General features: G+C 45.8%; 2 protein-coding genes across 5 annotated transcripts in view; one reads left to right on the top strand and one right to left on the bottom strand.

Annotated features, from left to right (window-relative positions):
• TRAM2 (translocation associated membrane protein 2) overlaps nt 1-5857 on the top strand; it is a 73883-nt gene extending 68026 nt beyond the window's left edge. Inside the window, exon 11 of one of the 2 annotated variants that reach the window (XM_060021674.1) lies at nt 417-5857. In XM_060021674.1, the coding sequence (XP_059877657.1) occupies nt 417-490 (74 nt within the window). In that variant the 3' untranslated portion in view covers nt 491-5857. The remainder of the gene's footprint in view (nt 1-416) is intronic. The other variant, XM_060021673.1, reaches the window with a different exon arrangement.
• Nucleotides 5858-8646: 2789 nt separating this feature from the next.
• EFHC1 (EF-hand domain containing 1) overlaps nt 8647-27737 on the bottom strand; it is a 65257-nt gene continuing 46166 nt past the window's right edge. For all 3 annotated transcript variants that reach the window (XM_060021679.1, XM_060021677.1, XM_060021678.1), the window contains 2 exons: nt 10290-10500; nt 8647-8886 (listed from right to left, as the gene is read on the bottom strand). In XM_060021679.1, coding sequence (XP_059877662.1) covers nt 8815-8886; nt 10290-10500 — 283 coding nt within the window. In that variant the 3' untranslated portion in view covers nt 8647-8814. The remainder of the gene's footprint in view (nt 8887-10289; nt 10501-27737) is intronic.

Genomic DNA, 27737 nt, shown 5'->3' on the forward strand with positions numbered 1-27737 from the left:
TGCTGTCAGAGGAGCGCCAGGTGAAGAGTAAGGCCTTGTCCCTGCAGCCTCTCTACCTCCTCCTGACCGTTTCGTGTCCTGGGACCTTTGCTGAAGGGGGCTGGTGCCCCGCAGGGGCCCGAGAGGAGCTGAGGCCTAGGCTCTGGCCCCACCTCAGGCCTGGGCGGGTGGCGGGTGGGCCTCTGCCTGTTCCCTGGTGGCTGTGTGTCATCCAGCCCCTCCCGCGGAAGGACAGTCGGAGACCACCCACCTCAAGTGAAGCAAGACCCTGGGGGGGGGGGCAGGAGCCCCTGGGAGCCGCCTGCTGGTGCCCTTTGCTGTGGGGGCTGCAGCCTAGGTCCCCTCGGCTCATCCTGTGCGCAGCCTCCCGCCCCTGCCCCAGCGGAAACACTGCGTTTGTCTCCCTTCATTCCCAGGTTACCACGAAAACGGAGTGGTGAAAGCAGAGAACGGAACCTCCACACGGACTAAGAAACTCAAGTCTCCTTAGGGCCGGGGTGCTGAGAACAGGAATGCTCTCGCGGGCCCAGCAGGGAGGCCCCCCTCCTGCTCCGATGCCCCATCTCACACAGCAGAAACCTGTCTTCACACAGGGCCTTTTCCTCTTCTTTATGTCTTGGCTTTCTCTTCTTTCTCTGTGAACCATTCTCAATAAAACCAAAAATCTTCCTCTTTCCCTCCCTCCAGCCACCTCACATCCTCACCTCTGTCCTGTGTCGGGTTTTCTAGAAGCCTGGCCTCTCACGGTTACCTTTCTGCTGGCCTCCTCTTTCTCTTCCTTCACAGCTGTTTCCTTCTCTTTTTACTTGTTAATTTACCTTACTGTGCAATTTTTCTGTGTCTGATTTTTACAACGAGAGGAGGCGAAGCCTGTAGTGCTGGCCGTCCCCCACCCAGATCCCCAGGACCTGTCCGGGTCGGCAGCCTCGTGCCGGGGAGCCTCCACCAGGGCCGGCGGCAGATCCCCGTGCGGATGGGCAGCAGGAGGGGAGACTGGCCCTCCTGGATCGTCGTCTCCTAGGTGCTGAGGAACTGACGAGAGTATGATTCCAGTTCTGCGCGCACCATCTTGAGGCCCCGCGGGGCCACTGCTAGTTGGAAGCGCCAAGGCATTTGGCTTTGGGACATGATGACTCAGTCCAGAAGGATGGTGCTGTCTCGGGTCCCATGACTCGGGAGAGCTCACCAGTGGCCGGTCCTGGACACCAGCCCGCTCTCTCTGTCGGGGATGTGCTGAAGGAGGGTGAGTCTTCCCACTCTGCAGCAGCGGCAAAGCGACCAGAGCGGCGGGCCCTCCCGGAAAGTAACGCAGCAGAAACAGCGGAGGCGCCAACCTAGCCTTTCTTCGGCAGGTCCAGCTGCATTGCTCTTCCCACTGTTCACCAGCGTCCAAAACCAAACCAAGCAGCAGTTAGCAAAGCAGCCTGGCCGGGGACGTGCTGGTGCTAAACCCCAGGCCCAGCAGCCCAGCTGGGCGCCGGCCTTGCACCTGACTTCATCTCTCTCGCGGCAGGAACACTACGCCCCCCGTGGCCCCTGGTGCCCCAGGGTCGGTCACCTGGGCCCCCTGTCCTCTGGCCTCACTTGCTGAGTGTCCTTTGGAATTGTCGTTGTCCTCTGCTGAGCACACCCACAGCGTTTTAGATGGTTTGAAACCAGGCTGACTCAGAATCGCTCTGCTGGTTAGATGGGCAGACACAGCCGTGCTGATGTGCATATTTTGGCCCCCTTCCCGCACATGGTCTCCCCCTCTCCCCAAAGACAAGGCCTCCAGCAAGGAGCTAGGCTCTCAGCAAGGAGGCCTGAATGCTGTGGGCACAAGAATGTTAGTGTCATTTGATGTGCTGGTCCTCTTCCTGACATCACAGTAGAAACCAAACTGGATTATTACCCAGAAGGCAGGGAAGTGGGTCTTTTCATCAAGGCAGCTCCCTTCTCCAGATCACTTGCATCAGAGAGAAGTTTTAATCTACCAGTGCCTGGGGACTTGCTTCCTGACACCCTGGTAGACCCTCATCTCTCTGTTCAGGATTAGGCCGGGGAGATGGGAAGATCTTCTCTTATTTTGATTACCCTTAGGAGAGGGACAGCGCTTTTGAAAATGCGAATTCTTCCCATCTTTCCTTCTTCCCTGACACTTTTCTGGGCTGCAAAGCAGAATGTTGGTGGAAGGGCGGCTTGTACCAACCCCGCAGGCCCAGTCTGGAACCCCTCAGCCATTCAGTCAAATGGTCCTCCCTCCCCGCTCGAGGCTGTGGCTGTGACTGTGACTGAGCCGGTGTTCCTACTTGGCCCAGGGATGCTGTGCAGCCCACGTCAGCCTGCAGCCTCCTAAGCCTGGCCCAGTCCTCTCCAGGCTGTGTCCCTGGCCTTGGCACTGCTCCTGCTGCGTGCAGGAGGCCGCCCCCCCACCAGGGAGCACTGCTGAGTCATGCCTTCAGCGGGTACCTGGCCTCCTTGCTGTGGGCTCGGGAGGTGGGAGCTGCAGCCGAGGTCCTGCCATCGGGCAGTGACTTTTCTCACGTTCAGAGGTGATCGCCGCCAGAGCACACGTGCTTGGTGTGCCCTTGGTCTCTTGTAAGTTGGCCCCTCATACTGTGCGCCTCCTCAAGGTAGTACCACCAGCCCGGGGCTGGGCTAACTCTCGCCACCTCCTAAAGGACGGGGTTGGGTCCCTGATTGAGAGTTGGGAAAATCTTTCCTGCTGCGTGAAACCCCTGAGACCATGCGTGAGGCTAGCGTCCCACCGGCCAGTTTCAGGAATGGTTTGAGGGGAGGGTGAGAGGGAAACTGTAGGTGTCCTGTCACCCCAGGCGTGCCTGGCATGTTTGCTTCAGAGCAGAGCCAAGCCATGGCAGGCTGGCTCGAAGCATGTTACCAGGGGCCGAAAGAACTCACTTCCAGTTCGTCCTGAGAGCCTGTTGGGTTGGCTTGTCCTGATTTGGCCGTTCTATGTTCTTCAGTCTTAAACACTCTCTGTGAAGGCCCGGCCAGACCCCCAAGTTTGAGAGGCCACTCAGTGCCATCCGCCAGGAGGAGAGCAGATGCTAACCTACCTCAGCAGCCCCTGCCCTCCCAGCATCCCTGGCTGGCACGCGTGCAGGGGCGCCGGGCAGGGTGGCGTGGGAGAGGCTGGGGGATGGACAGGTGATCCCAGCTGCCAGTGCCCCTCCTTGGAGGCTCCGTGATGGGAAGTTATTTTTACCCTCCAGGCTCTGATAGCTACACTATAGTAGGTTACAGGTGCCCCTTCTGAAGGCAGGGCAGGTTCTGGGGGAAGGAGAAGCAGGCCGAGCCAGACCTGCATCTTGGGGAGAACCTTTTCCCTTCCTGTCCCAAGGTGGAGCTACCAACGTTTCAGAAACCAGACTCGACACCTGTGCTCTGGCCACCTCTGCAGATGCTCCTCTTGACTTGAAAGCCTTGGCGCCGGGCGGGCTGTTCTGGGATGCATGCAGCTGCGTTTGCTGTGGGGACCTTTCTCCTAAGTGCTGAGTAAGAGGTATAGGGTGGAGAGTGCGCCCCCTCCCGATTCCACACAGAATTCTAGTCCCTGGGAGCCTTTTTAAATTCAAAGTGGCGCGAAGCCCCCCCACCACGTAGGGTTTCCTTCGGGCTTCAGCCTCCTTGGTGGTCTGTGCTAGGCCTGGGGGCCAGGGAGGCAGGGAGGTCTGCACGGGACTCACTCCCCTGCTGGGGCGTCAGCGTCCCAGTGAACAGAACCCGTTCCTGGGGGCCAGGGAGGCAGGGAGGTCTGCACGGGACTCACTCCCCTGCTGGGGCGTCAGCGTCCCAGTGAACAGAACCCGTTCCTGATGGCCGGGGCCTCTGCTTCTGTGGGGAGTGGCCTTTCTCCCCCTCCCAGCTGCCATCCTAGCTCACAGCCCAGCTCCTCAGGAGGGACTGGGCAGGACTGGAGAACTGGGTCTTGACAGATCACTTGGAACTTAGGCCGAGTCTCCGGCCCCGCGAGGAGCCTTCACCAGCTCCCCCCTGGAGCCTAGTTCTCTCGTGAACAGTGACTCCTCTCAAAAGGCTGAGGGTGACCGCCAGTCCCCTGCCCCCTCCCCCCAGCGGCTCGTTCTCTTTACGGAGGGCCCCGAAAAGCACGGGGATTCCAGCTCTCTGCAGCCCCTTTTTGCCCCGAGCTGATCCTGTATCTTTTTGTGTCAGAAGTGCCTTATGTGCCATGGTCTCCTGGCCTCCACTTGCACTGTGTGGCCAGCCCCCCGGGCCCTGGCACAGTTACACGTTAAAGGGACTGGATTGTGACAGTTTCACCTCATTCATCTTAGCCTCACCGCCACTGTCCGGGTCTGGTGGTGTCCGGTTTCTCCCTTGTGTCTGGTGGCTGTGAGGGCCCCTTCACGGGCACCTACCTGTCAGAGAAGCTCAGGGCTCCCAGGGGCACCAGACCTCCGCGCCTCGGCCCACGTGGTAAGCCTTGCTCATCCAGCTCCCCTTGCACGTGAAAGAGGAGGCACCCTGGCTCTAGCCTCTTCTCATCCATACTGCTTCCCGTTCGACCCCGCGTTTCTGCGGTAAGGTGTTTACTCTCACTTCCCGGTCACAAGCGGCGCTCACAGGTGCCCGTCTGACGTGGGTCCGGGGGGACTGTTGCAGGGCACCCCTCCCCCCCACGCAGTGTGCCCGCCCCTCACCTGCCTCGTCCTTGCTCTTCCGGGTTGTGCAATACCTCTCCTAGCCAGTGGTCTTTCCCACAGGCCGTCTGTCCCTTCCAGTGCCTGGCCACTGGGGTGGACAGGACCCACGGGAGGGTGGTCGTCATCCCCACAGAAGAAAGTAGCCACGCTCCCTCTGTTGCTGTCATTCTTGTGACCCTGGTGGCACTCTAAGTGGAACACTGTAGCATCATCTTTGAAGTCCATATAGTTTTAAAACTGTTGAAAAGGAAAAACATCCTCATGATGGGGCATTAATAAGTCAGCATCTGGGAATAAGATCCGTGTGACACCTGAGGCATCACCATCAGTTCGCTGTAAGGGTTCTAGAGTTTCTTGTTCGTGTGGAGAGGAAGGAGGTTTTCCTGGGAATCGGCCACACATGGACAGCCCTGGTCATCTGATCAGATCTGACTGGTTGTAAGTACCATTTCCTTGGGTACAGATTCAAGTGTTTATGTAATGAGACTACACACCTCATTTTTTTCAGTTCCTCTTGTTTAACAAACATCTGAAGGATGAGCTGAGGCTGCCGGTGCCCTGAGCAACTCATAATGCAAATGTGGACAAAGCGTTTTTTTGTTTTTCTACTTTAGCCTATTCATGTTATGGACCAAATTTCAACAAGGAACTCAAGGAAAATTTGTACCTGCCATATTTATGCTTTCACGTAAAAGGGTTTTTTTTGGGAGGGGGGGGCTCTTTTTACTTTCAGTGAACATTTTTCCAAATCCTTTTTTTTTCTGTCCGGTTTTAAAACAAATTACGGTTTTGTATGGATTTTTTTAAATGTACATTTTGAAACAAATGATCGACAAATATTTTTGAAATAACTGAATAAAAGGCCTTGAATTATTCACCTGCTTGTCTCGGGTATAATTCCTTCTATTCCTTTTTATCTGGATGCTCACATTTGCTTTTTTTTTTTTTTTAAGTTGCAAGCATTATTTTATTCCACCTCTTAGATGGCTGTCTGGGAATTGATTAGAGTATGTTTCTCCCCTGAAGACTGAAAAGGATAAGAGCGCTTTAAAATAATGATATTGCTGGCAGCTGTATTCTTTGCAAGACTTTGCATCAACTAGTCTTGTTTGTATTGCTCACATTTGCTTTTATATGAAGAACGAGTTTGCATCAATTTCAGCCTCATTTCTAACATTTTTCACTCTGTCATTTCCTGCATATCTTTTGAGATATATATTTGTTCCTGTGGTCATGTGAGTTAGTTAGGGAGTTGGAATTAATTAAGGACGGAGAAGGAGTCAGTTACATTGAGTGGTGGGTAGTAATAAGCCTCATTTTTACTGGTGTCTGTAACAGGGAAGTGTGAACGTGGAAAGGAGTGTGGTGACATGGGGTGTGTGGGCAGGAAGCGCCACAAGGAGGCGCACTGTGCCTGATGCCTGCTCTACGGCTGCCCCCATCATCCATGGGAATGTTCCGAGACCCCCCCCCAATGGATGCCTGAAACCCCAGAGAGTTCTGGGCCCTAAATATGCTATGTTTTTTCCTACACATACCTACCTATGGTGAAATCTATAAATTAGGCACAGTAAGAGATTAACAATGATAACAAAATAGAACAATTATAACCATACACCATAATGAAAGGTATGTGAATGTGGTCTCTAAAAACATCCTACTGAGCTGCACTCACCCTTCTTCTTACGATGTGAGGTGACTGAGTGCCCAAGTGACAAGGTGGCGTGAGCTGGATGATGCAGATGCTGTGGTGGAGCGCTGGGCTCTACTGGCCTTCTGATGACGCGTCAGGAGAGGATCACTTGCTCCAGGTGACCGTGGATCACTGAGCCCTGACAATGCCGACAGCTGGGGATCCCGGGAGGGACAAAGTGGGAGGGCGCAAGGTCTCATCACGCTACTCAGAATGGCACACAGTTTAAAACTTAAGAATTATTTCTGGAGCGTTCCATTTAATATTTCCAGACCATGGCTGACCATGTTTAACTAAAACTGGAAAGTGAAAGTGTGGATAAGGGGGACGACTGTGTTATGGTGTCACTTGGCTAGGAGAGGATGGGGCTAAGTCTGTGTGTAAAAGCCACCAGATGTCAGTGGAGGTGCTGAATAGATGCTGTCTGAGTGTTGGTACCAGCAGTGGGCACAGGACACTGCTGGCATCAGATGGCCTGTTGCCCATGGCTGTCTGCTGTTTTTCCAGAACCATCTCCAGAGAGAGCTCAGGAGATGAGTGCAGTTAGTTGAGGACAGGCATGGGCTATGAGGACCCAACAGGAACCATGTACCTGAGACAAAGGCACGGTGCCAACAGAGAGCAAGCGGCTCAGCCGGAGAAGCTGGTGACCTTGGGCAGTCGGCCTTTCTGAGCCTGCTTGCTCATCTGGGCTCAGCATTTTGGGGGTGTGTCGGCTGGCTGGTTTGCTTGTTTTCACAGGGAATGGTGGTGGTAAGATTTAGGGATAGTAAATGCTAAGTTCATGGTTCAAATAAAGCACTCAATAATTTCTTATAGGAACATGCTCGTGCTCCTACACCAGCAGGCTAGTCACTCACCCAAGTGACCCTTGATTTTCTGGAAACATCTAGAGACATCTTCTCAGGTACCCCTAAAGCCTACAGATACGGGCTTGATACACCCTAATTAGATGGTATTTTCAGGCCCCTGGTGGTACAGACAGAGTACAGGTAGGAAGGAATCAGAGACAGCATTTATAAAGATGAAGTTGGTGGCTGACTTCAACTAAGGAGCAGCCCTGCTTCTGAAAAGTCCATCAGAGCTCAGTCGATAACCAGTAGCTGCTACTAGTCTTTTCTGCCTATCTTGAGGCCAGGCTCTCTAAAAGCAGTTTTTCTAAATTTTTTTTTTTTTTTAACTACAGCCCACATAAAGAAATGTTTTACATCATGACCCAGTAAATACACACTCATTTGAAACAAAAGTTTCATGAAACAAATCAGTGTACCACACTGTGATATTTTCTATTATCACAGTGTCTGCCTGCCAATGCAGGGGACATGGATTCGAGCCCTGGTCCAGGAACATCCCACATGCCGCAAAGCAACTAAGCCCGTGCACCACAACTACTGAGCCTGCGCTCTAGAGCCTGTGAGCCACAACTACTGAGCCCGCGTGCCTAGAGCCTGTGCTCCGCAACAAGAGAAGCCACTGCAGTGAGAAGCTCACGCACCACAACGAAGAGTAGCCCCCGCTCGCCGCAACTAGAGAAAGCCCGCACGCAGCAACAAAGACCCAACATAGCCAAAAATAAATTTAAATAAATAAATAATAAAATGAAATAAAATGCAGGTCTACTAATGGGCCTAGAACTGCAACTGGAAAACATGGTGTCTACTTCCTGGCGGGGCGGGCAGCACCATCTGCAGCACCACACCCGACCTGATGTCTGTCTGAGCAAATTCCATGCATCCTCCTCCTGATCTTGGTCACTCTACACCTGCATTAGTCAGGGTTCTTTCTCCAGAGAAGCAGAACCGATAGGCTGTATATACAGAGAGAAAGAGACTGACGATTAAGGAATTGGCTCCTGTAACCGAGGAAGCTGACAAGCTCCAGTATCTGTTGCCAGCGACCTGGAGGCCTCTGAGGGCTGACGGAGTAGTTCCTGTCTGAAGGCCAGCAGGCTGGAGCCCCAGAAGAGCCGATGTCTCGGTTTGAGTCCAAAAGCAGGAAAAAGCCGATGTCAAAGCAGGCCGGAGGAATTCTCTCTCATTAGGGAAAGGTCAGCCTTTTTGTTCTATTCAAGCCTTTAATGGAATGGGTGGGGCCCACCCACATTGGGCCCACCCACATTGGGCCCACCCACATTGGAGAGGGCTATCTGCTTTACTCCATCCACCAACTCAAATATTAACCTCATCCAGAAACGGCCTCACAGACACACCCAGAAATGTCCAGGCACCCCATATCTAGTCAAGTTGACACATAAAATTAACCATCACAACACCCCTATCTCCCCTCCCTAAATAAGGCACCAACCTTAGCTCCTACAAGATCCAATTTAATTTAGACTTCAGTGGTAAAAGAACCAAAAAGGAAATATAATTTCAAGAGCTCTGTAAATGCCTCTATGAAGAGTACAGGTATATGTAGGCCCAACCTCAAAATACTGTGCTTTCTGTCCTCAGCAGGTCAGTTGGAGAAAGCACGGACGAAGTTATAGTAGTCAATCTTGTCTTCTCCGTGAGAGCACATCCTGATGAGCTGTGGGAGAGAGAAGGGGAGCCCGTGAGAGACAGATGGGCTGCCTTCAGCTCAGCTGCACAGCGCTCTTTAGTGCCTGTCCCTGCCTTTGTAAACCAGCTCAGGCTTTTTATATATCCTTGGCTGATTCTGAAATGATCCTGTAAACCGGGAAGGTAGGTCAGAGTATCCCCATCTTCACGAAATCAAAGCTCAGATGGAGTAAATGGCCTGCCCAAGGTTTCAGGTTTGACATTTATAAGAGCACTGTCATTTCCAAAGCATTTTTGTTCTTATATTCAATTACAAGACTTTGTCCATCCAGTCAGCACAGAGTAAGACTTAGAATAGCAGAGGTTGCTGCTATCACAGCCTAAAAGAAAAATCTAGTCATGTCACTGCTCAAACCAAGTCCCCTGAAACACCTGTGAGTGGCAGTAAGCACACCGATCTGCTGTGGCTACTTTAAGGACGTGTGCAAATCCATCCCGCCCCTGCTTTCCCTGTCCCACCTCCCCTGACTGCAGCTCCTCTCTCCCAGGTCAGGTCACAGATAGCACAAATGACCTAAGAAATCGAAGGCTGGGTGTGCTGTCAGCCTGAGACTTGGGAAGCTAGATGGGTATTTGGCCCACTTGAACTGTTATCCTTCTACCTGCCTCCCTCACTCCTTGCTAATGTTCCCATCTGAAAAACCCTCATCTCCAACCTAGTCACACTGGCCCCAAACAGAAGGCTTCCCTAAATGAGACCTAACTTCCAAACATCCCTTTTTCCTAACGTATCATTAAGAAGGACTACAGCATCACAATGTTCTTAATCAGTGAGAATGTCTCAATAACATTAGCCACCGTTGGCAACGGTGGGAGAAAGTTTGTCCCGACTTCTAGGGGAACCATGGTCAAAGGGGTTTATAACGAAAAAGAGGTATGAAATGCCCTCTTCAGCTCCCTCATGGAAACTCTCGGAGAGGATCGTCCATGTCATCCCTCCACTGGCAGCTGACCATGGACCCCTACTGGCGGATGCTGCTGTCCAGGGCAGCGGTCACGCCCTCTCCCACGCCAGCCCTACTGATGGGCTAACGTAGGCTGTGAAGCTGTCAAAGGTTCCCACCATCCTGCTCAGTCCACCTTTTCAATCTGCCCTTGGCAGCCACCCTCCTTTAGCCCTGACATGGTTCACTGGCTGCTCTGTGCTGTCTGGCCCCTGCCCACTTAAAGAGATGCCCTACAGCAGCAGTTAGGAAAGGATACCAATGCTAGAGTCGAGGGCAAATGCCATAATCAGGACCAAACAGCAGATCTGATGTGAACACCCCAAGTCTTCCCCAGTTAAAATGAAATACAAATGCAACTGCCTTTGGGAACGAGTGAGCGGTGCCCAGCCTCTGCAATCAACCCTGAACAGGAAATCCTACTCACCTCCTTAACCAAGGAATCATCAACTGGGAGGTGAAAAGAGTCACAGATTTTAAAGAACGTCTCCCTGTCCACATGTCCTGAAGCTTCCTTGTCATAAATTTGAAACATCTTGCAGATGTTGTCCCTGCACGGGTGATCTTTCCCTTGCCTCTGGATCGTGTCTATCAGGGCCTCCAGTTCCTGCACGCCTGGGTCCTCTTCCGTTTGCTGGCTGTGGAGAGAGGAGATGGATGGATGTGGTGTTTATTCTCGAATGGTCTTACCTCAGTGACCGAAGTTCTCACTTGGTGAAGTTGGGGGAAGCATCTGACGACAAACAGCTCTGATGCTGAGCCGATCAACACTTGCCTGCAGGGGCTGGCAGATGGCTGAGCTCACGGCAGGAACCTTGACTAGGCTCAGCCTCCCTTGCTGCCGTCTATTAAATCCCCGCAAAGAGCCAAATCTACCACCACTACCACCCCCAAGTCTGGTGTTTGTGGGAGTCGCATGATTGTCATCATCTATGTTACAGAATCTAAAAATAAATGTTTTAGAAACAGACTTAAAAGTAGTATGATGGGGACTTCCCTGGTGGCGCAGTGGTTGAGAGTCCGCCTGCCGATGCAGGGGACACGGGTTCGTGCTCTGGTCCGGGAAGATCCCACATGCCGCGGAGCGACTGGGCCCGTGAGCCATGGCCACCGAGCCTGCGCGTCCGGAGCCTGTGCTCCGCAACGGGAGAGGCCACAACAGTGAGAGGCCCGCGTACCGCAAAACAAAAAAAAAAAAAAAAAAAAAAAGTAGTATGATGAAGAAATCAAAGAGGATCAAAAGGGAAACAAAATATCTAGAAGCAAAAATGGAAATACAGTTGACCCTTGAACAAAGCAGGGTTTAGGGGCATCAACCCTTCACACAGTCAAAAATCTGCATATAACTTACGGAACCACATATTCGGAGGGCTGACTGTATCTGCAGATTCAACGCATTAAGGATTGTGTAGTAGTATAATACATATTTACTGAAAAAATGTGCATATAAGTAGATGACACAGTTCAAACCTGTGTTGTTCAAGGGTCCCTTGTACTACACACCAAAATTTATGGGATGCAGCAGAAGCAGTTCTAAGAGGGAAGTTCACAGTAATAAATGCCTACATTAAGAAAAAAGAGGGAGTTCCCTGGCGGACCAGTGGTTAGGACTTGGTGCTTTCACTGCTGTGGCCTGGGTTCAATCGCTGGTGGGGGACCAAAGATCCTGCAAGCCGCATGGCGCAGGCAAAATAAATAAATAATAGAAAAAAGAAAGATCTCACATAAACAACCTAGTTTATACCTCAAGGAACTAGAAAAAGAAAAAACTAAGCCTGAAGTTAGCAGAAGAAAGGAAATAATAAAGATCAGAGCAGATATAAAGAGAGACTAGAAAAATTATAGAAAAGATCAGTGAAACTAAGAGCTGTTTTTTTAAAAAAGATAAACAACTGACAAACTTTTAGCTTGACCAATTTTTAAAAAAAGAGAAAAGACTTAAAATCAGAAATGAGAGGAGACATTACAACTAATACCACAGAAATACAAAGGGTTGGAAGAGACTACCATGAACAATTACACATCAACAGATTGGATAACCTGGAAGAAATGGATAAATTCCTGGAAACACACAACCTACCAAGCCTGAATCATGAAGAAATAGAAAATCTGAACAGACCAATAACAAGTAAGGAGATTTAATCAGTAGTCAAAAACCTCCCAACAAAGAAAAGCCCAGGACCAGACAGTTTCATGGTGAATTGTACCAAACATTTAAAGAATTAATACCAATCCTTCTCAAACTCCTCCAAAAAAGTGAAGAGGAGGAAACACTCCCAAATTCGTACTACAAGGCCAGCATTACTTTGACATCAACACCAAACAAGGACACTACAAGAAAAGAAAATTACAGACCAATATCCCCGGTGAACACAAAAGTCCTCAACAAAACACTAGCATACTGAATTCAACAGCACATTAAAAGGATCGTACATCATGATCAAGTGGGATTTATCCTTACCATGCAAGGATGATTCAACATACACAAATCAATACACCACATTAACAGAATGAAGAATAAAAATCGTATGATCATCTCAATAAATACAGAAAAAGCATCTGACAAAATTCAATATTCTTTCATGATGAAAACTCTCAACAAATTAGGTATAGAAAGAATGTACCTCAATGTTATAAAGGCCACACATGACAAGCCCCCAGCTAACTTCATACCCAGTAGTGAACAAGACAATGATGCCCACTCTGTAAGATCAGGAACAAGACAAAGATACCTACTCTTGCCACTTCTATTCAACACAGACCTAGCCAGAGAAATTAGGCAAGAAAAAGAAATGAAAGGCATCCAAATAGGAAAGGAGGAAGTAAAACTTTGTTTCCAGATGACATGATCTTAATACCATATATTAGTCTTTAGAAAATGCTAAAGACTACCAAAAAACTATTAGAAGTAATCAACAAATTCAGTATACAAAACCAACATACAAAAATTAGTTGCTTTTGAACGTCCCTGGTGGCACAGTAGTTAAGAATCCACCTGCCAGTGCAGGGGATATAGGTTCGAGCCCTGGTCCAGGAGGATCCCACATGCCGCAGAGCAACAAAGCCTGTGCGCCACAACTACTGAGCCTGCACTCCAGAGCCCGTGAGCCACAACTACTGAGCCTGTGTGCCACAACTACTGGAGCCCACACACTTAGAGCCCGTGCTCTGCAACAAGAGAAGCCACTGCAATGAGAAACCCGTGCACCGCAACAGAGTAGCCCCCACTCGCTGCAACTAAAGCCCGTGCGCAGCAACAAAGACCCAATGCAGCCCAAAATAAAATAAATAAAATTTATTTAAAAATTAGTTGCTTTTCTATATACTGACAATGAACTATCGAAAGAAAAATTAAGAAAACGATTTCACTTACAATAGCTTTTTAAAAATTACTTAGTAATAAATTTAACCAAGAAGGTGAAAGGCCTATACATTGAAAACTGTAAGACATTGATCAAAGAAACCAAAGAAGGCAAATGGAAAGATATTTTGTATTCTTGAATTGGAAGAATTAACACTGTTAAAATGTTCATACTATGCAAAGCCATCTATAGATTCAATGCAATCCCCACCAAAATTCCAATGGCATTTTTCACAGAAATAGAAAAAAAATCCTAAAATTCATATGGAACTACGAAAAACAAAATAAAAACCCAAATAGCCAAAGCAATACTGAGAAAGAAGAACAAAGCTGGAGGCAACACACTTCCTGATTTCCAACTGTATTACAAAGCTATAGTAAGCAAATCAGTATGGAACTGCTATAAAAACAGACACATAGACCAAAGGAATAGAACAGAGAGCCCAGAAATAAGCCCACACATATATGGTCAACTAATCTTTAACAAGGGTGCCAAGAATACACAATGGAGAAAGGATAGACTTCAGTAAATGGTGCTGGGAAAACTGGATATCCACATGCAAAAGAATGAAACTGGGGGCGGAGTCAAGATGGCAGTGTGGGAAGACACAGAGTTCCTGTCTCCCCACAACTAGGGTGCCTGCTGGACGCTGGTGGGGGACCTTGATGCCCAAGGAGACAGGAAGAACCCCCAAGCGAACTGGTAGGACATCAGGGGACTGAGTGGGGAGGAGAAGTGGAGGCCAGACAGGACCAGAGCCCCTGAGGGGCGGCTGAGGAGGGGGGAGGGGTTCGCACACCTGGAGGCACCCTCAGGGGCTCAGATCAGTGGGGAGGGCACCCAGCATTTCCCCTGCCCAATGGGCCAGGGAAGTCTGCCCGACTCTCAGGCCAGGTCCTATGCCCTCAGAGGACCCCTGCAGGCCGAGGTGGCCCTGGGGGTGTAGGGGGAGAACAGGAGAGGCAGGTGGGAGAGACCCTCCAGGACCAGTGGGTGTCTGCCCCACCCACTCGAGCCCAGGAAGCCTACTGGGCTCCCAGGTGGGGTCCCCTGTCCTCTGAGACTGGAGGCAGGAGGGACGCCTGGGCCCCCTCTGTTGAGCCTAAGCCCCACCCCCAACAGCCTCCAGGACCTTTTCCAGCCCTGTGGGTCCTAAGCATAGGCCCCGCCCACCACCCAAACCCCACTCCTGTTTAGGCCCTGCCCTCCACAGCCAAGGCCTTTTCCACCTTTTTTTAAAAAAAATTTTATCCTCCTCTTTTTTACTACTGTGGTTCTGTTTTATCTTCTGGTTGTTGTTTCATCTATATTTTTATTTTTATATTCTTTCTAACATATCTGTTAGTTTCCTAGTCTAATTATATTTTTTACTTTGTTATTGTTCTCCTTTCTTTTGTTGCCGCCCCGCACGGCTTGTGGGATCTTGGATCATGAGCCGGGGTTCAGGCCGAAGCTCCTGTGGTGGGAGCTCTGAGTCTGAACCACTGGACTAACAGAGAACCTCAGACCCCAGGGAATACTTATAGGAGGGAGGTCTTCCGGAGGTCCTCATCTTGGCACCAAGACCCAGCTCTACCCAACAGCCTACAAACTCCAGTGTTGGAAGCCGCAGGCCAAACAACCAGTAAGACAGGAACACAATCCCACACATTAAAAAAAAAAATGAGATGACAAAAAAATATGTCACAGATGAAGGAGCAAGGTAAAAACCTACAAGACCAAATAAATGAAGAGGAAATAGGCAATCTACCTGAAAAAGAATTCAGAGTAATGATAGTAAACGTGATCCAGAATCTCAGAAATATAATGGAGGAACGGATTGAGAAAATACAAGAAATGTTTAACAAAGATCTAGAAGAACTAAAGAAGAAACAGAGATGAACAACACAATAACTGAAATGAAAAATACACTAGAAGGAATCAATAACAATAACTGAGGCAGAAGAACGAATAAGTGAGCTGGAAAACAAAATGGTGGAAATAACTGCTGAGGAGCAGAATAAACAAAAAAGAATGAGAAGAATTGAAGACAATGTCAGAGACCTCTGGGACAACACTAAACGCACCAACATTCAAATTACAGGGGTCCCAGAAGAGGAGGAGAAAAAGAAAAAGGGGTCCCAGAAGAGGAGGAGAAAAGGAAACAACTGCTGAGGAGCAGAATAAACAAAAAAGAATGAAAAGAATTGAAGACAATGTCAGAGACCTCTGGGACAACACTAAACGCACCAACATTCAAATTATAGGGGTCCCAGAAGAGGAGGAGAAAAAGAGGAGGAGAAAAATCTGTGAGAAAATATTTGAAGAGATTATAGTTGAAAACTTCCCTAACATGGGAAAGGAAATAGTCACCCAAATCCAGGAAGCACAGAGAGTCCCATGCAGGATAAACTCTAGGAGAAGCACACCAAGACACATATTAATCAAACTAACCAAAATTAATTTCAAAGAAAAAACATTAAAAGCAGCAAGGGAAAAACAAAAAATAACATACAAAGGAATCCCCATAAGGTTATCAGCTGATTTTTCAGCAGAAACTCTGCAGGCCAGAAGGGAGTGGCAGGATATACTTGAAGTGATGAAAGAGAAAAACCTACAACCAAGTTTACTCTACCCAGCAAGGATCTCATTCAGATTCGATGGAAAAATCAAAAGTTTTTCAGACAAGCAAAAGCTAAGAGAATTCAGCACTACCAAATCAGCTTTACAACAAATGCTAAAGAAACTTCTCTAGGCAGGAAACACAAGAGAAGAAAAAGACCCACAAAAACAAACCAAAAACAGTTGAGAAAACGGTAACAGGAACATACATATTGATAATAACCCTGAATGTAAATGGATTAAATGCCCCAACCAAAAGACACAGACTGGCTGAATGGATACAAAAACAGGCCCATATATATGCTGTCTACAAGAGACCCACTTCAGACCTAGGGACACATACAGACTGAAAGTGAAGGGATGGAAAAAGATACTCCATGCAAATGGAAATCAAAAGAAAGCTGGAGTAGCAATACTCGTATCAGATAAAATAGACTTTAAAATAAAGACTGTTACAAAAGATAAGGAAGGACAGTACATAATGATCAAGGGATCAATCCAAGTAGAAGATATAGCAATTGTAAATATTTATACACCCAACATAGGAACACCCCAATACCTAAGGCAAATGCTAACAACCATGAAAGGGGAAATCGACAGTAACACAATAATAGTAGGGGACTTTAACACCCCACTCACACCAAAGGACAGATCAAACAGAAAATAAATAAGGAAACACAACCTTTAAATGACACAACAGACCAGATAGGTTTAATTGATATTTATAAGAACATTCTGCCTGAAAGTAGCAGAATACACTTTCTTTTCAAGTGCACACGGAAGATTCTCCAGGATAGATCACATCTTGGGTCACAAATCAAGCCTCAGAAAATTTAAGAAAACTGAAATCATATCAAGCATCTTTTCTGACCACAACGCTATGAGACTGGGAATCAATTACAGGAAAAAAACTGTAAAAACACAAATACATGGAAGCTAAACAGTGCGCTACTAAATAACCAAGAGATCACTGAAGAAATCAAAGAAGAAATAAAAAAAATACACAGAAACAAATGACAATGAAAACACGACAACCCAAAACCTATGGGACACAGCAAAAGCAGTTCTAAGAGGGAAGTTTATAGCAATTCAATCTCACCTCAAGAAACAAGAAAAATCTCAAATAAACAATCTAACCTTACACCTGAAGCAACTACAGAAAGAAGAACAAAGAAAACCCAAAGTCAGTAGAAGGAAAGAAATAATAAAGATCAGAGCAGAAATAAAAGAAATAGAAACAAAGAAAACAATAGCAAAGATCAATAAAACAAAAAGCTGGTTCTTTGAGAAGATAAAATTGATAAACCCTTAGCCAGACTCATCAAGAAAAAAAGAGAGAGGACACAAATCAATAAAATTAGAAATGAAAAAGGAGAAATCACAACTGACACTGCAGAAATACAAAGGATTATAAGAGACTACTACAAACAACTATATGCCAATAAAATGGACAACCACGAAGAAATGGACAAATTCTTGGAAAGGTACAATTTTCCAAAACTGAACCAGGAAGAATTAGAAAGTATAAACAGACCTATCACAAGTAATTAAATTGAAACTGTAACTAAAAATCATCCAACAAACAAAAGTCCAGGACCAGATGGCTTCACAGGCGAATTCTATCAAACATTTAGAGAAGAGCTAACACTGATCCTTCTCAAACTCTTCCAAAAACTTGCAGAGGGAGGAACACTCCCAAATTCATTCTACAAAGCCACCATCACCCTGATACCAAAACCAGAAAAAGATATCACAAAAAAAGAATATTACAGACCAGTATCACTGATGAAGACAGATGTAAAAATCCTGAACAAAATACTAGCTAACAGAATCCAACAACATATTAAAAGGATCATACACCATGATCAAGTGGGATTTATCCCAGGGATGCAAGGATTCTTCAGTATACTTAAGTCAATCAATGTGATATGCCATATTAACAAATTAAGGAATAAAAACCATATGATCATCTCAATAGATGCAGAAAAAGCTTTTGACAAAATTCAACACCCATTTATGATAAAAACTCTCCAGAAAGTGGGCATAGCTGGAACCTACCTCAACATAATAAAGGCCATATATGACAAACCCACAGCAAACATCATACTCAATGATGAAAAACTGAAAGCATTTCCGCTAAGATCAGGAACAAGACAAGGATGTCCACTCTCGCCACTATTATTCAACATAGTTCTGGAAGCCCCAGCCATGGCAATCAGAGGAGAAAAAGAAATAAAAGGAATACAAATTGGAAAAGAAGAAGTAAAATTGTCACTGTTTGCAGATGACATGATACATAGAAAATCCTATACCACCAGAAAACTACTAGAACTAATCAATGAATTTGGTAAGGTTGAAGGATACAAAATTAATGCACAGAAATCTCTGGCATTCCTATACACTAACAATGAAAAATCAGAAAGAGAAATTGAGGAGACAATCCCGTTTACCACTGCAACAAAAAGAACAAAATACCTAGGAATAAACCTACATAAAGAGGTGAAAGACTTGTACTCAGAAAACTATAAAACACTAATGAAAGAAATCAAAGATGACAGAAACAGATGGAGAAATATACTATGTTCTTGGATTGGAAGAATCAATATTGCGAATATGACTATACTACCCAAAGCAATCTACAGATTCTATGCAGTCCCTATCAAACTAACGACGACATTCTTCACAGAATTAGAACAAAAAATTTTACTATTTGTATGGAGACACAAAAGATCCCGAATAGCCAAAGCAATCTTGAGAAAGAAAAATGGAGCTGGAGGAATCAGGCTCCCCGACTTCTGACTATCCTACAAAGCTACAGTAATCAAGACAGTATGGTACTGGCACAAAAACAGAAATATAGATCAATGGTACAGGACAGAAAGCCCGGAGACAGACCCACGCACATATGGTCACCTAATTTACGACAAAGGAGGTAAGAACGTACAATGGAGAAAAGACAGCCTCTTCAATAAGTGGTGCTGGGAAAACTGGACAGCTACATGTAAAAGAATGAAATTAGAACACTCCCCAACACCATACACAAAAATAAACTCAAAATGGATTAAAGACCTAAATGTACGATCAGACACTATAAAACTTAGAGGAAACATAGGAAAAACACTCTGACATAAACCACAGCAAGATCTTTTTTGACCCACCTCCTAGAGTAATGAAAATAAAAACAAAAATAAACAAATGGGACCTAATGAAACTTAAAAGCTTTTGCATAGCAAAGGAAAACATAAACAAGACAAAAAGACAACCCTCAAAATGGGAGAAAATATTTGCAAATGAAACAATGGACAAAGGATTAATCTCTAAAATATACAAACAGCTCATGGAGCTCAATATCAAAAAAATCAAATAATCCAATTAAAAAATGGGTGGAAGACCTAAATAGACATTTCACCAAAGAAGATATACAGATGGCCAAGAGGCACATGAAAAGATGCTCAACATCACTAATTATTAGAGAAACTACAGTGAGGTATCACCTCACACTGGTCAGAATGGCCATTATCAAAAAATCTAGAACAATAAATGCCAGAGGGGATGTGGTGAAAAGGGAACCCTCCTGCACTGTTGGTGGGAATGTAAATTGATACAACCACTATGGAGAACAGTACAGAGGTTTCTTAAAAAACTAAAGTAGAACTACCATATGACCCAGCAATCCCACTACTGGGCATATGCCCTGAGAAAACCATAATTCAAAAAGAGACGTACGGGGCTTCCCTGGTGGCGCAGTGGTTGAGAGTCTGCCTGCCGATGCAGGGGACACAGGTTCGTGCCCCGGTCCAGGAAGATCCCACATGCCACGGAGCGGCTGGGCCGTGAGCCATGGCCGCTGAGCCTGTGCGTCTGGAGCCTGTGCTCCGCAACGGGAGAGGCCACAACAGGGAGAGGCCCGCATACCGCAAAAAAAAAAAAAAAAAAAAAAAAAAAAAAGAGAGACGTATGTACCACAACATTCATTGAAGCACTGTTTACAATAGCCAGGATATGGAAGCAACCTAAATGTCCATCGACAGATGAATGGATAAAGAAGATGTGGCACATATATACAATGGAATATTACTCAGCCATAAAAAGAAACGAAACTGAGTTATCTGTAGTGAGGTGGATGGACCTAGAGTCTGTCATACAGAGTGAAGTAAGTCAGAAAGAGAAAAACAAATACTGTATACTAACGCATACATATGCAATCTAAAAAAAAGTGGTACTGATGAACCTAGTGGCAGGGCAGGAATAAAGACGCAGACATAGAGAATGGACTTGAGGACATGGCGGGGGGCAGGGACAGAGGGGGAAGCTGGGGCAAAGTGAGAGTAACATCAACATGTAACAGTTAGCTAGTGGGAAGCAGCAGCATAGCACAGGGAGATCAGCTTGGTGCTTTGTGACGACCTAGAGGGGTGGGATAGAGGCTCAAGAGGGAGGGGATATGGGGACATATGTATGCATATGGCTGATTAACTTTGTTGTACAACAGAAACTAACACCGTATTGTGAAGCAATTATACTCCAATAAAGATCTATTTAAAAAAAAAAAAGAAACTGCATCCCTATTTTATACAATTCAAAAAAATTAACTCAAAATGCATTGAAGACCTAAAGGTAAGACCCGAAACTGTAAAACTCCTAGAAGAAAACATAGGAAAAAAGGTCCTTGACACTATTCTTGGCAAGGATTTTTTGGATATGACACCAAAAGCACAGGCAACAAAAAACAGAAATAAACAAGTAGGACTACATCAAACTAAAAAGCTTCTGCATGGAAAAGGAAATAATCGACAAAACAAAATAATCAACAGAGTGGGAGAAAATATTTGCAAACTGTCTTCGTCCATTCGGGCTGCTATAACAAAAAACTAGAGACTGGGTCGCTTATAAACAACAGAAATGTATTTATCACAGTTCTGGAGGCTAGAAGTCCAAGATCATGGCGCCACAGATTCCATGTGGTGGCTAGTGAGGGCTCTCTTCCTGATTCATGGCCAGTGCTTTCTCATTGTGCCCTTGAAAGGTGGAAGGGGGCTAGTCAGCTTCTGAGGCCTTCTTTATAAAGCCATTAATTACCTCCCAAAGGCTCCACCTCTTAATAGCATCACATCAGGACATCAAAATGAATTCTGGGAGGACACAAACATTCAAACCATAGCACAAACCATATATCTGATAAGGCCTTAAGATCTGAAATATATAAGGAATTCACATGTATCAACAGCAAAAAACCCAAACAATTCGATTAAAAAATGGGCAGAACTAACGGGACATTTTTCCGAAGAGGACATACAAATGGACAATAGGTACAAGAAAAGATGCTCAGCATCGCTAACCATCAGGGAAATGGAAATCAAAACCACAGTCACACCTCTTAGGATAGCAATTCCCAACAGTGGTGGGAATTGGTGCAGCCACTATGGAAAACAGTAAAGAGGTTCCTCAAACAATTAAAAATAGAGCTACCATATGCTCCAACAATCCCACTTCTGGGTGTGTGTGTGTATGTATATATATATATATATATATATATATATATATATATATATATATATATATATATATATATATGAAGGAAACAAAATTAGTATCCCAAAGAGACATCTGCACTCTCATGTTCTTTGTAGCATGATTCACAATAGCCAAGATATGGAAACAACCAAACTGTCCCTTGAGAGATGGACGGATTTAAAAAAGAAGTCCTGCCACTTGCAACAACATAAATGAACCTGAAGGACATTATGACTAGTGATTTTAGACATATTAAAAAATGCTGAACTCATAAAAACAGAGAGTGGAAGGGTGGTTGCCAGGGGCTGGAGAGTAGGGGGAAAAAGGAGATGTTGGTCAAAGGGTACACTCAGTTACAAGGTGAATAAGTTCTGGGAACCTAAGGCACAGCATTGTGACCATATAGTACTGTATACCTGAAATTTGCTAAGAGAGTAGATTTTAAGCATTCCCGCCACTCACCCACAAGAATAAATGGTAACTATGTGAGATGGTGGATGTGTTAACTGACTTGACTGTGATAATCACGTCACAATGTATATGTATATCAAATCATCACATTGTACGCTTTAAATATATACGGTTTTGTCAATTATACCTCAATAAAATTGGCAGAGGAGAAGTAGTATGATGAATTTGGAGCCAAGTTCCGGGATGACTGGTCTGGTCACTGTGTGCAATGGATTAAGGAAGAGCGTGGAGGTGGGCAGATGAGTCAGGAGGTGCTGTGGGTGCCTCAGCAAACACTGGTGGGTACCTGCCCAATATTCACCCTCTCCTTTTTCCTAACAGAGCCCTCACTTTGTCTGGAGCAACAATCAGGAGCGGCCGAGTGATACAGCCCAGACAATGAGATGTAAGGAGAAGTTGCTAGGTGGTGCTTCTGGATAAGCCCTTTAAAAAGAGGAAAGACATGGCAAGATTGGCTTTTCAGTCTCTTACCCCTTTGTCCTTCCCCTCTTCCTGCCTGGAATATAGATGCAGTGCTGGAAATGGAACATTCACTTGTAACCACAGAGAGAAAAGCATGAGGACAAAAGCTACTTGCTCAGAATATCTGAGGAGAGAGAGAAGTCAGGTCTCTGTTGGGCTGGGAAAGCTCTGGACCACTGACCTCCAGACATTGTGTTCCATAAGAAAACATAAAACTCCACTGGGTTAAGCTAACATAAATTTGTTTCTGTTGTTACTGCTGCTGTTGTTAAGTTCAGATAAATGCAATTCCAAACTGACTGAGTGCTTTAAATTAGGAAATGGTGGTGAGAATGAAAAGAAGTCAGAGGCAAGAGATATTGTAGAATAAAATAAAAGAACTTAGCAGCATATTGAATATGGTGCAGAATAGAAGAGGAGGTTTCAAATCAAGGTAAATGGAGCCTTGAGGTGACCAAGAGAAAGAGGGGAGCTGACATTCACTGCTTGCCTCCTGTGTGCCAGACACCAGGCTGGTGCTTTACACACATTATCACAACTCACTGTCATCGCCACTTGATGAGACAGATGAACAGAAAGAAGGAAGAAGGATGAAGGAACAGCAGGTGTGCCAGGAAGGTGAAGACAACAGTGGTCTCATTTTTAGCTGTACGAAGTGAGAGGTGCTGGTGGCTCAGATGCATGGAGACCCATCGAGCAGGCAGACAGGAGTCTGGGAGCAGAATCAGGAGAACGTCAGGATGGAGAGCGACTTATTCAGATACTCTACGATGTGATGAGATCGTCCAGAGTTTAGAGAAAGAGAACAGGAGGACCAAAACCAGAACCTTGAGAAACACCAACCTAGCAGACAGAAATAGGAAAAAGAACAAGCTTCCAGGGAAGTAGGAGGAGTATCAGAGACTCTGACTTTCTAGAACTCAAAAGAAAGGGTTTCAAAAAGGGGGTGGTAAAGAGTAATTTACATTATATGTAGATCAGAAAGGCTCAACACTAGACCAGGGGGTTGGCCCAGAGGCCAAAGCCAGCCGGCAGCCTGTTTTTCTAAATAAAGTTTAATCAAAATACAGCTACACCTACTCATTTACACATTGTCTATGGCTGCTTTCACCCCACGGGTGCACAGCTGAGTAGTTACAACAGAGATTCTGGTATGGCCTACAAACCTGAATTATTTACTACTTGTAGCAAAAAAGTCTGCCAACCTCTGCCCTAGACAGTGAGCTCCTATTCCCTCACCTGGCTGCCTAGATGTTTATTAAAGTCTGGCATATGGTGCAGGCGCCAGTATCACTGAATTAATGAATAAATGACAAGAGACCATTAGATTGGAAAACAATCAGTAACCTCAAGTAAACAACTTCTGAAGAGTGTCTGGATACGAGAGCAGTCAGAGAGGAGGCGGTGACAGACACAAAAGAATTAAATTTGGAGAAATGGGAGCTACTTAGCTGTGACAAGAAGGTAAAGAGATAAGTAAAGAAACACTCTAAGGTGAAGAGTAGGAAAACAGAAGCAGCTCACACTGGATCACTGGGTCTGTCTGAGACCATCTGCAAAGTGAATATGGAGGCGCTTGGGGCTTCAAGAAAATGGAAAAGAAAGTGAGAATATTTGGAAATGCCTATATGGGAAAAATTGCTGGAAGTGAAAAAGAGAGGATGAAAAGGATCGTCGAGCAGGGGAGGAGGGTCCTCCTGAAGCTGAAGAGCACAGACGGGCAAGTCAACCAAACAAGGACAAGATATGCGAACACACGGGTGTCCATGCTCTTCACACGGGGAGGGTTTGTGCAGAGGAGTGGGCTTATGAGCAATCTGTTATCTGTAAGTCTGAGTTCAGTGTACAGCAATGAAGACACAAGCCTGAAAAGAACTTCAGATGAAGTCAATACTCCAACCACTTGTGCACTGTTTTAATCTTCCAGCTCAGAGAAGGAAGATGGCTAACTGCAAATTTCATCATCCTGTAACTAACACTTGATATAAAAAGTTCTCAGGCCTGACAAGTACTCAGGATCCCTTTTCATTATTCTTAGCAATGATTACTCAAATACAGCATTTGTATTTCCTTAGAGCATGACCTTTGTATTCATATCACCTTCAAGCATCTTCTCTCATTCACCTCTCTGACCCATCACAAGAGAAGAGGGGTAAAGTGAGGATCAACACAAGGATAGCCATGGATTTCTTAACCCAGAACTTGAATTTCTCTTTATCTTATTCTAAGACACCAATACCTTCTCTTGACCCCACTTCGCCGGCCAGCTACTCCCCCATTTTTCTGTTCCCCTTTGCACCAACTTCCTCAAGAGGGGGCTATACTTCCAAGCTCGAATTCCTCTCCTCCCATTCTCTTAAGCCCACTCCCGCCCCTCCTATTCCAGTGGAAGTCTGCACTGAGGTCCCCAGTGTCCCCTACACATTGCTAAATCCCCATGTGACACAATGAATCACTGTCTTCCTTGATTTGCAGGCAATTCTTGTTTTTGCAAGGCTCAGATATGCATGAATTTCACTTACCACCATCTGGTTAAATAACCCAGTCCCTCAACAACACAGTTCAAATTTCAGTTAGTAACTGCCTCAAGTGCAAATTGTCAGATTTTCAGTCCACGAATCATTACACAAATAATAGATGTGAATCACAATCAGCGACAATCATATCACTTCTTTGAAAGTCTGTCAGTGACTGATCACTGGGCATCTGTTTTTCAAGTCACACACAGACAGCAAAGTGTGTAGCTTATGTTGCCTCCTTTTCTCTAAAGGATAAACTCAAGTGACATTTTACAAAAATGGATAACTGAAGAGAGAACTGGTCAACAAAGATGAGAGCGTGGCAAAGAAACCAAAAGAGGTAGAGCTAGAAGCAGAATTCAAGTCAAACACAACGGAGTTAGAGAAGAAATAGCTGACCGTGGGAATGCTGACACTGCTGTGGTTTAAGAGACTCTCGATGTGCAGGCAGAGGACCCTAGCAAAGGCTGGCTTATTGACATAAATGAGGGAAGTGGTCGTAATGAAAAGGATGAAGACACATGCCTTGGAGCAACTAAGCCCGTGCACCACAACTACTGAGCTTGCACTCTAGAGCCCTCCAGCCACAACCACTCTAGAGCCCTCGAGCCACAACTACTGCCCATGCACCTAGAGCCCATGCTTTGCAGCAAGAGAAGCCACTGCAATGAGAAGCCCGCACACCGCAACGAAGACCCAATGTAGCCAAAAAAAGAAAAAAAAGGATGAAGATATCCCAGATGCCAGCAAACAAAAAACTTCACATTAAAAGAACTCTGAGATATTTCACTCATTAAAGGAACTCTAGGATGTATTTCGCAACATTGAAAGCAAAAATAATAAAATGTTGGAAGTCAATCCAAACTTGGAAAGGAATATGACAATTTGCCGAGGCACAGAAAAGACGTTCACTCTGTATCATAAGTTACATGACAAGAAGGCAAGCACTGTTCCAACTACTCTTAATATGCTTTTTATAAAGAAATAAAACACTTTTAATTCTCAATGTTGCCAATGTCTTAAATTACAGTGCACTAATAAAACTCAATTTTACTATTTTTCATTTCCCTATACATTTATAACCATCAGAGCTTTTCATGTTTTGACAAAAATTTTTTAAAGTTGCAGAACAGCAGTAAATTTTCCCATTGGTGCTGAGATTGTTCTCATGGTCACGTTTACAGTCCCTACTGTGCAAAAGGGGACAGCCTGGATTCAGGACACCACACCCACTTGGTTTTCTTCCTGCCTCACTAGTCGTCCTGCTCAGTTTCTCTTCCCAACTCAGTGCTGGAGAACCCCAGAGCGCAATCCTTGGAGCTATTCTCTCTTCTTTGTCTATAATGACTACCTGAGAGATTTCACCCAGTCTCATGGCTGAAAATATCATCTATATGCCCACAACTCCCACAGCCCCAGACCTCTCACCTGAGCTCCAGATTTATATATCCAACAGCCCGTTTGATCTCTCTACTTGAGTATCTAATAGGTATCTTAAACCTAGTACATTGGACTTCCCTGGTGGCGCAGTGGTTAAGAATCCGCCTGCCAATGCAGGGGACATGGGTTTGGAGCCCTGGTCGGGGAAGATCTCCAGACCCATGGAGCAAATAAGCTCGTGCGCCACAACTACTGAGCTTGTGCTCTAGAGCCTGCGAGCCACAACTACTGAGCCTGCGAGCCACAACTACTGAAGCCCGCGCACCTACAGTCCATGCTCTGCAACAAAAGAAACCACTGCAACGAGAAGCCTGCACACTGCAACGAAGAGTAGCATCCTCTCGCCGCGACTAGAGAAAGCCTGTGTGCAGCAATGAAAACCCAACGCAGCCAAAAAATAAATTAAATTAAATAAAAATTAAAAAACAAAACGAAAAAAAAAAAACCCTAATATATCCCAAACTGAAATCCCTCCTGCCTCCGCCCTGCCAGAAAAAACCCTCCCCTACCCACAGTAGACTTCTTCCCCATCTCAGTTGGTGGCAACTCCTTTCCAGCTGCTCAGGCCAAAAACCTTAGTCATCCTAACCTACTCTCTTATCTCCCCTATATCATCTGTCTGAATCCTTATTAGCTCTACCTTAAAATATACCCCAAATCAGACCACTTCTCCCCACCTTCACGGATACTACCCTGGTCCATGCACCGTCATCTCTTGCCTAGATCACTGCCACATTCTCCTAACTAATCTCCCTCTGAATCTATTCTTAACACAACAGCCCCTTCTTTTAAAACACATGTCAAATGGTGCCCCTCCTCTACTCGGAAGCCCCATGGTGGCTCTCGCTTTCACTCAGAGGAAAGCCACCACCTTTCCAGAGACCTAGCAGGTCCTACACAACCTGGGCCCTTGCTAACTTCCTACCTCCAGCTTCTGCTTCTCTTCCTCACTCCTCCACTGCCGCCACTCACCGGCCTACTTCTTGCCAGTGTTACCTGTGTGCTCCAGGTGTGCTAATACGTAGGGTCTTAGCACTCACTGCTCCCTCTTCCTGGAAAGCTCTCCCGCCACACGTCCACGCAGCTGACTCCTTTACCTTCACGTGTCTGCTCAGCGCCACCTTCTCAAGGTGTGACCACCTCCCCCAACCAACTGCAACCCACCCTCACCTTCCAGAACCCTTATCACCCTTGTTTTGCTCCACTTTCCCACAGCACTCATCACCCAACACACTGCATAACTAACTTACTGGTGCTGTTTATTAGCTATCTCCCGCTGCTTAGAGGGTCAACTCCATGAGGGCAGCAACTTCTGGTCTATTTTGTTTACTGATAAAAGCCTAAGGGCCTAGTGATAGTGTCTGATACATATAAGGCACTCAATAATTATTTGCTAAATATATGAAGTTGAAAAAGTTCTAAGTTACTAGTTATTATATTGGACCCAGGTAACCTAGGTTGTCTAAGACCTTCCATTGGTGAGGGAAATCTGAAAATCTGAAATGT

This window comes from Delphinus delphis, chromosome 10, assembly GCF_949987515.2.
Source record: "Delphinus delphis chromosome 10, mDelDel1.2, whole genome shotgun sequence".
In the NCBI taxonomy this organism is placed as follows: domain Eukaryota; kingdom Metazoa; phylum Chordata; class Mammalia; order Artiodactyla; family Delphinidae; genus Delphinus; species Delphinus delphis.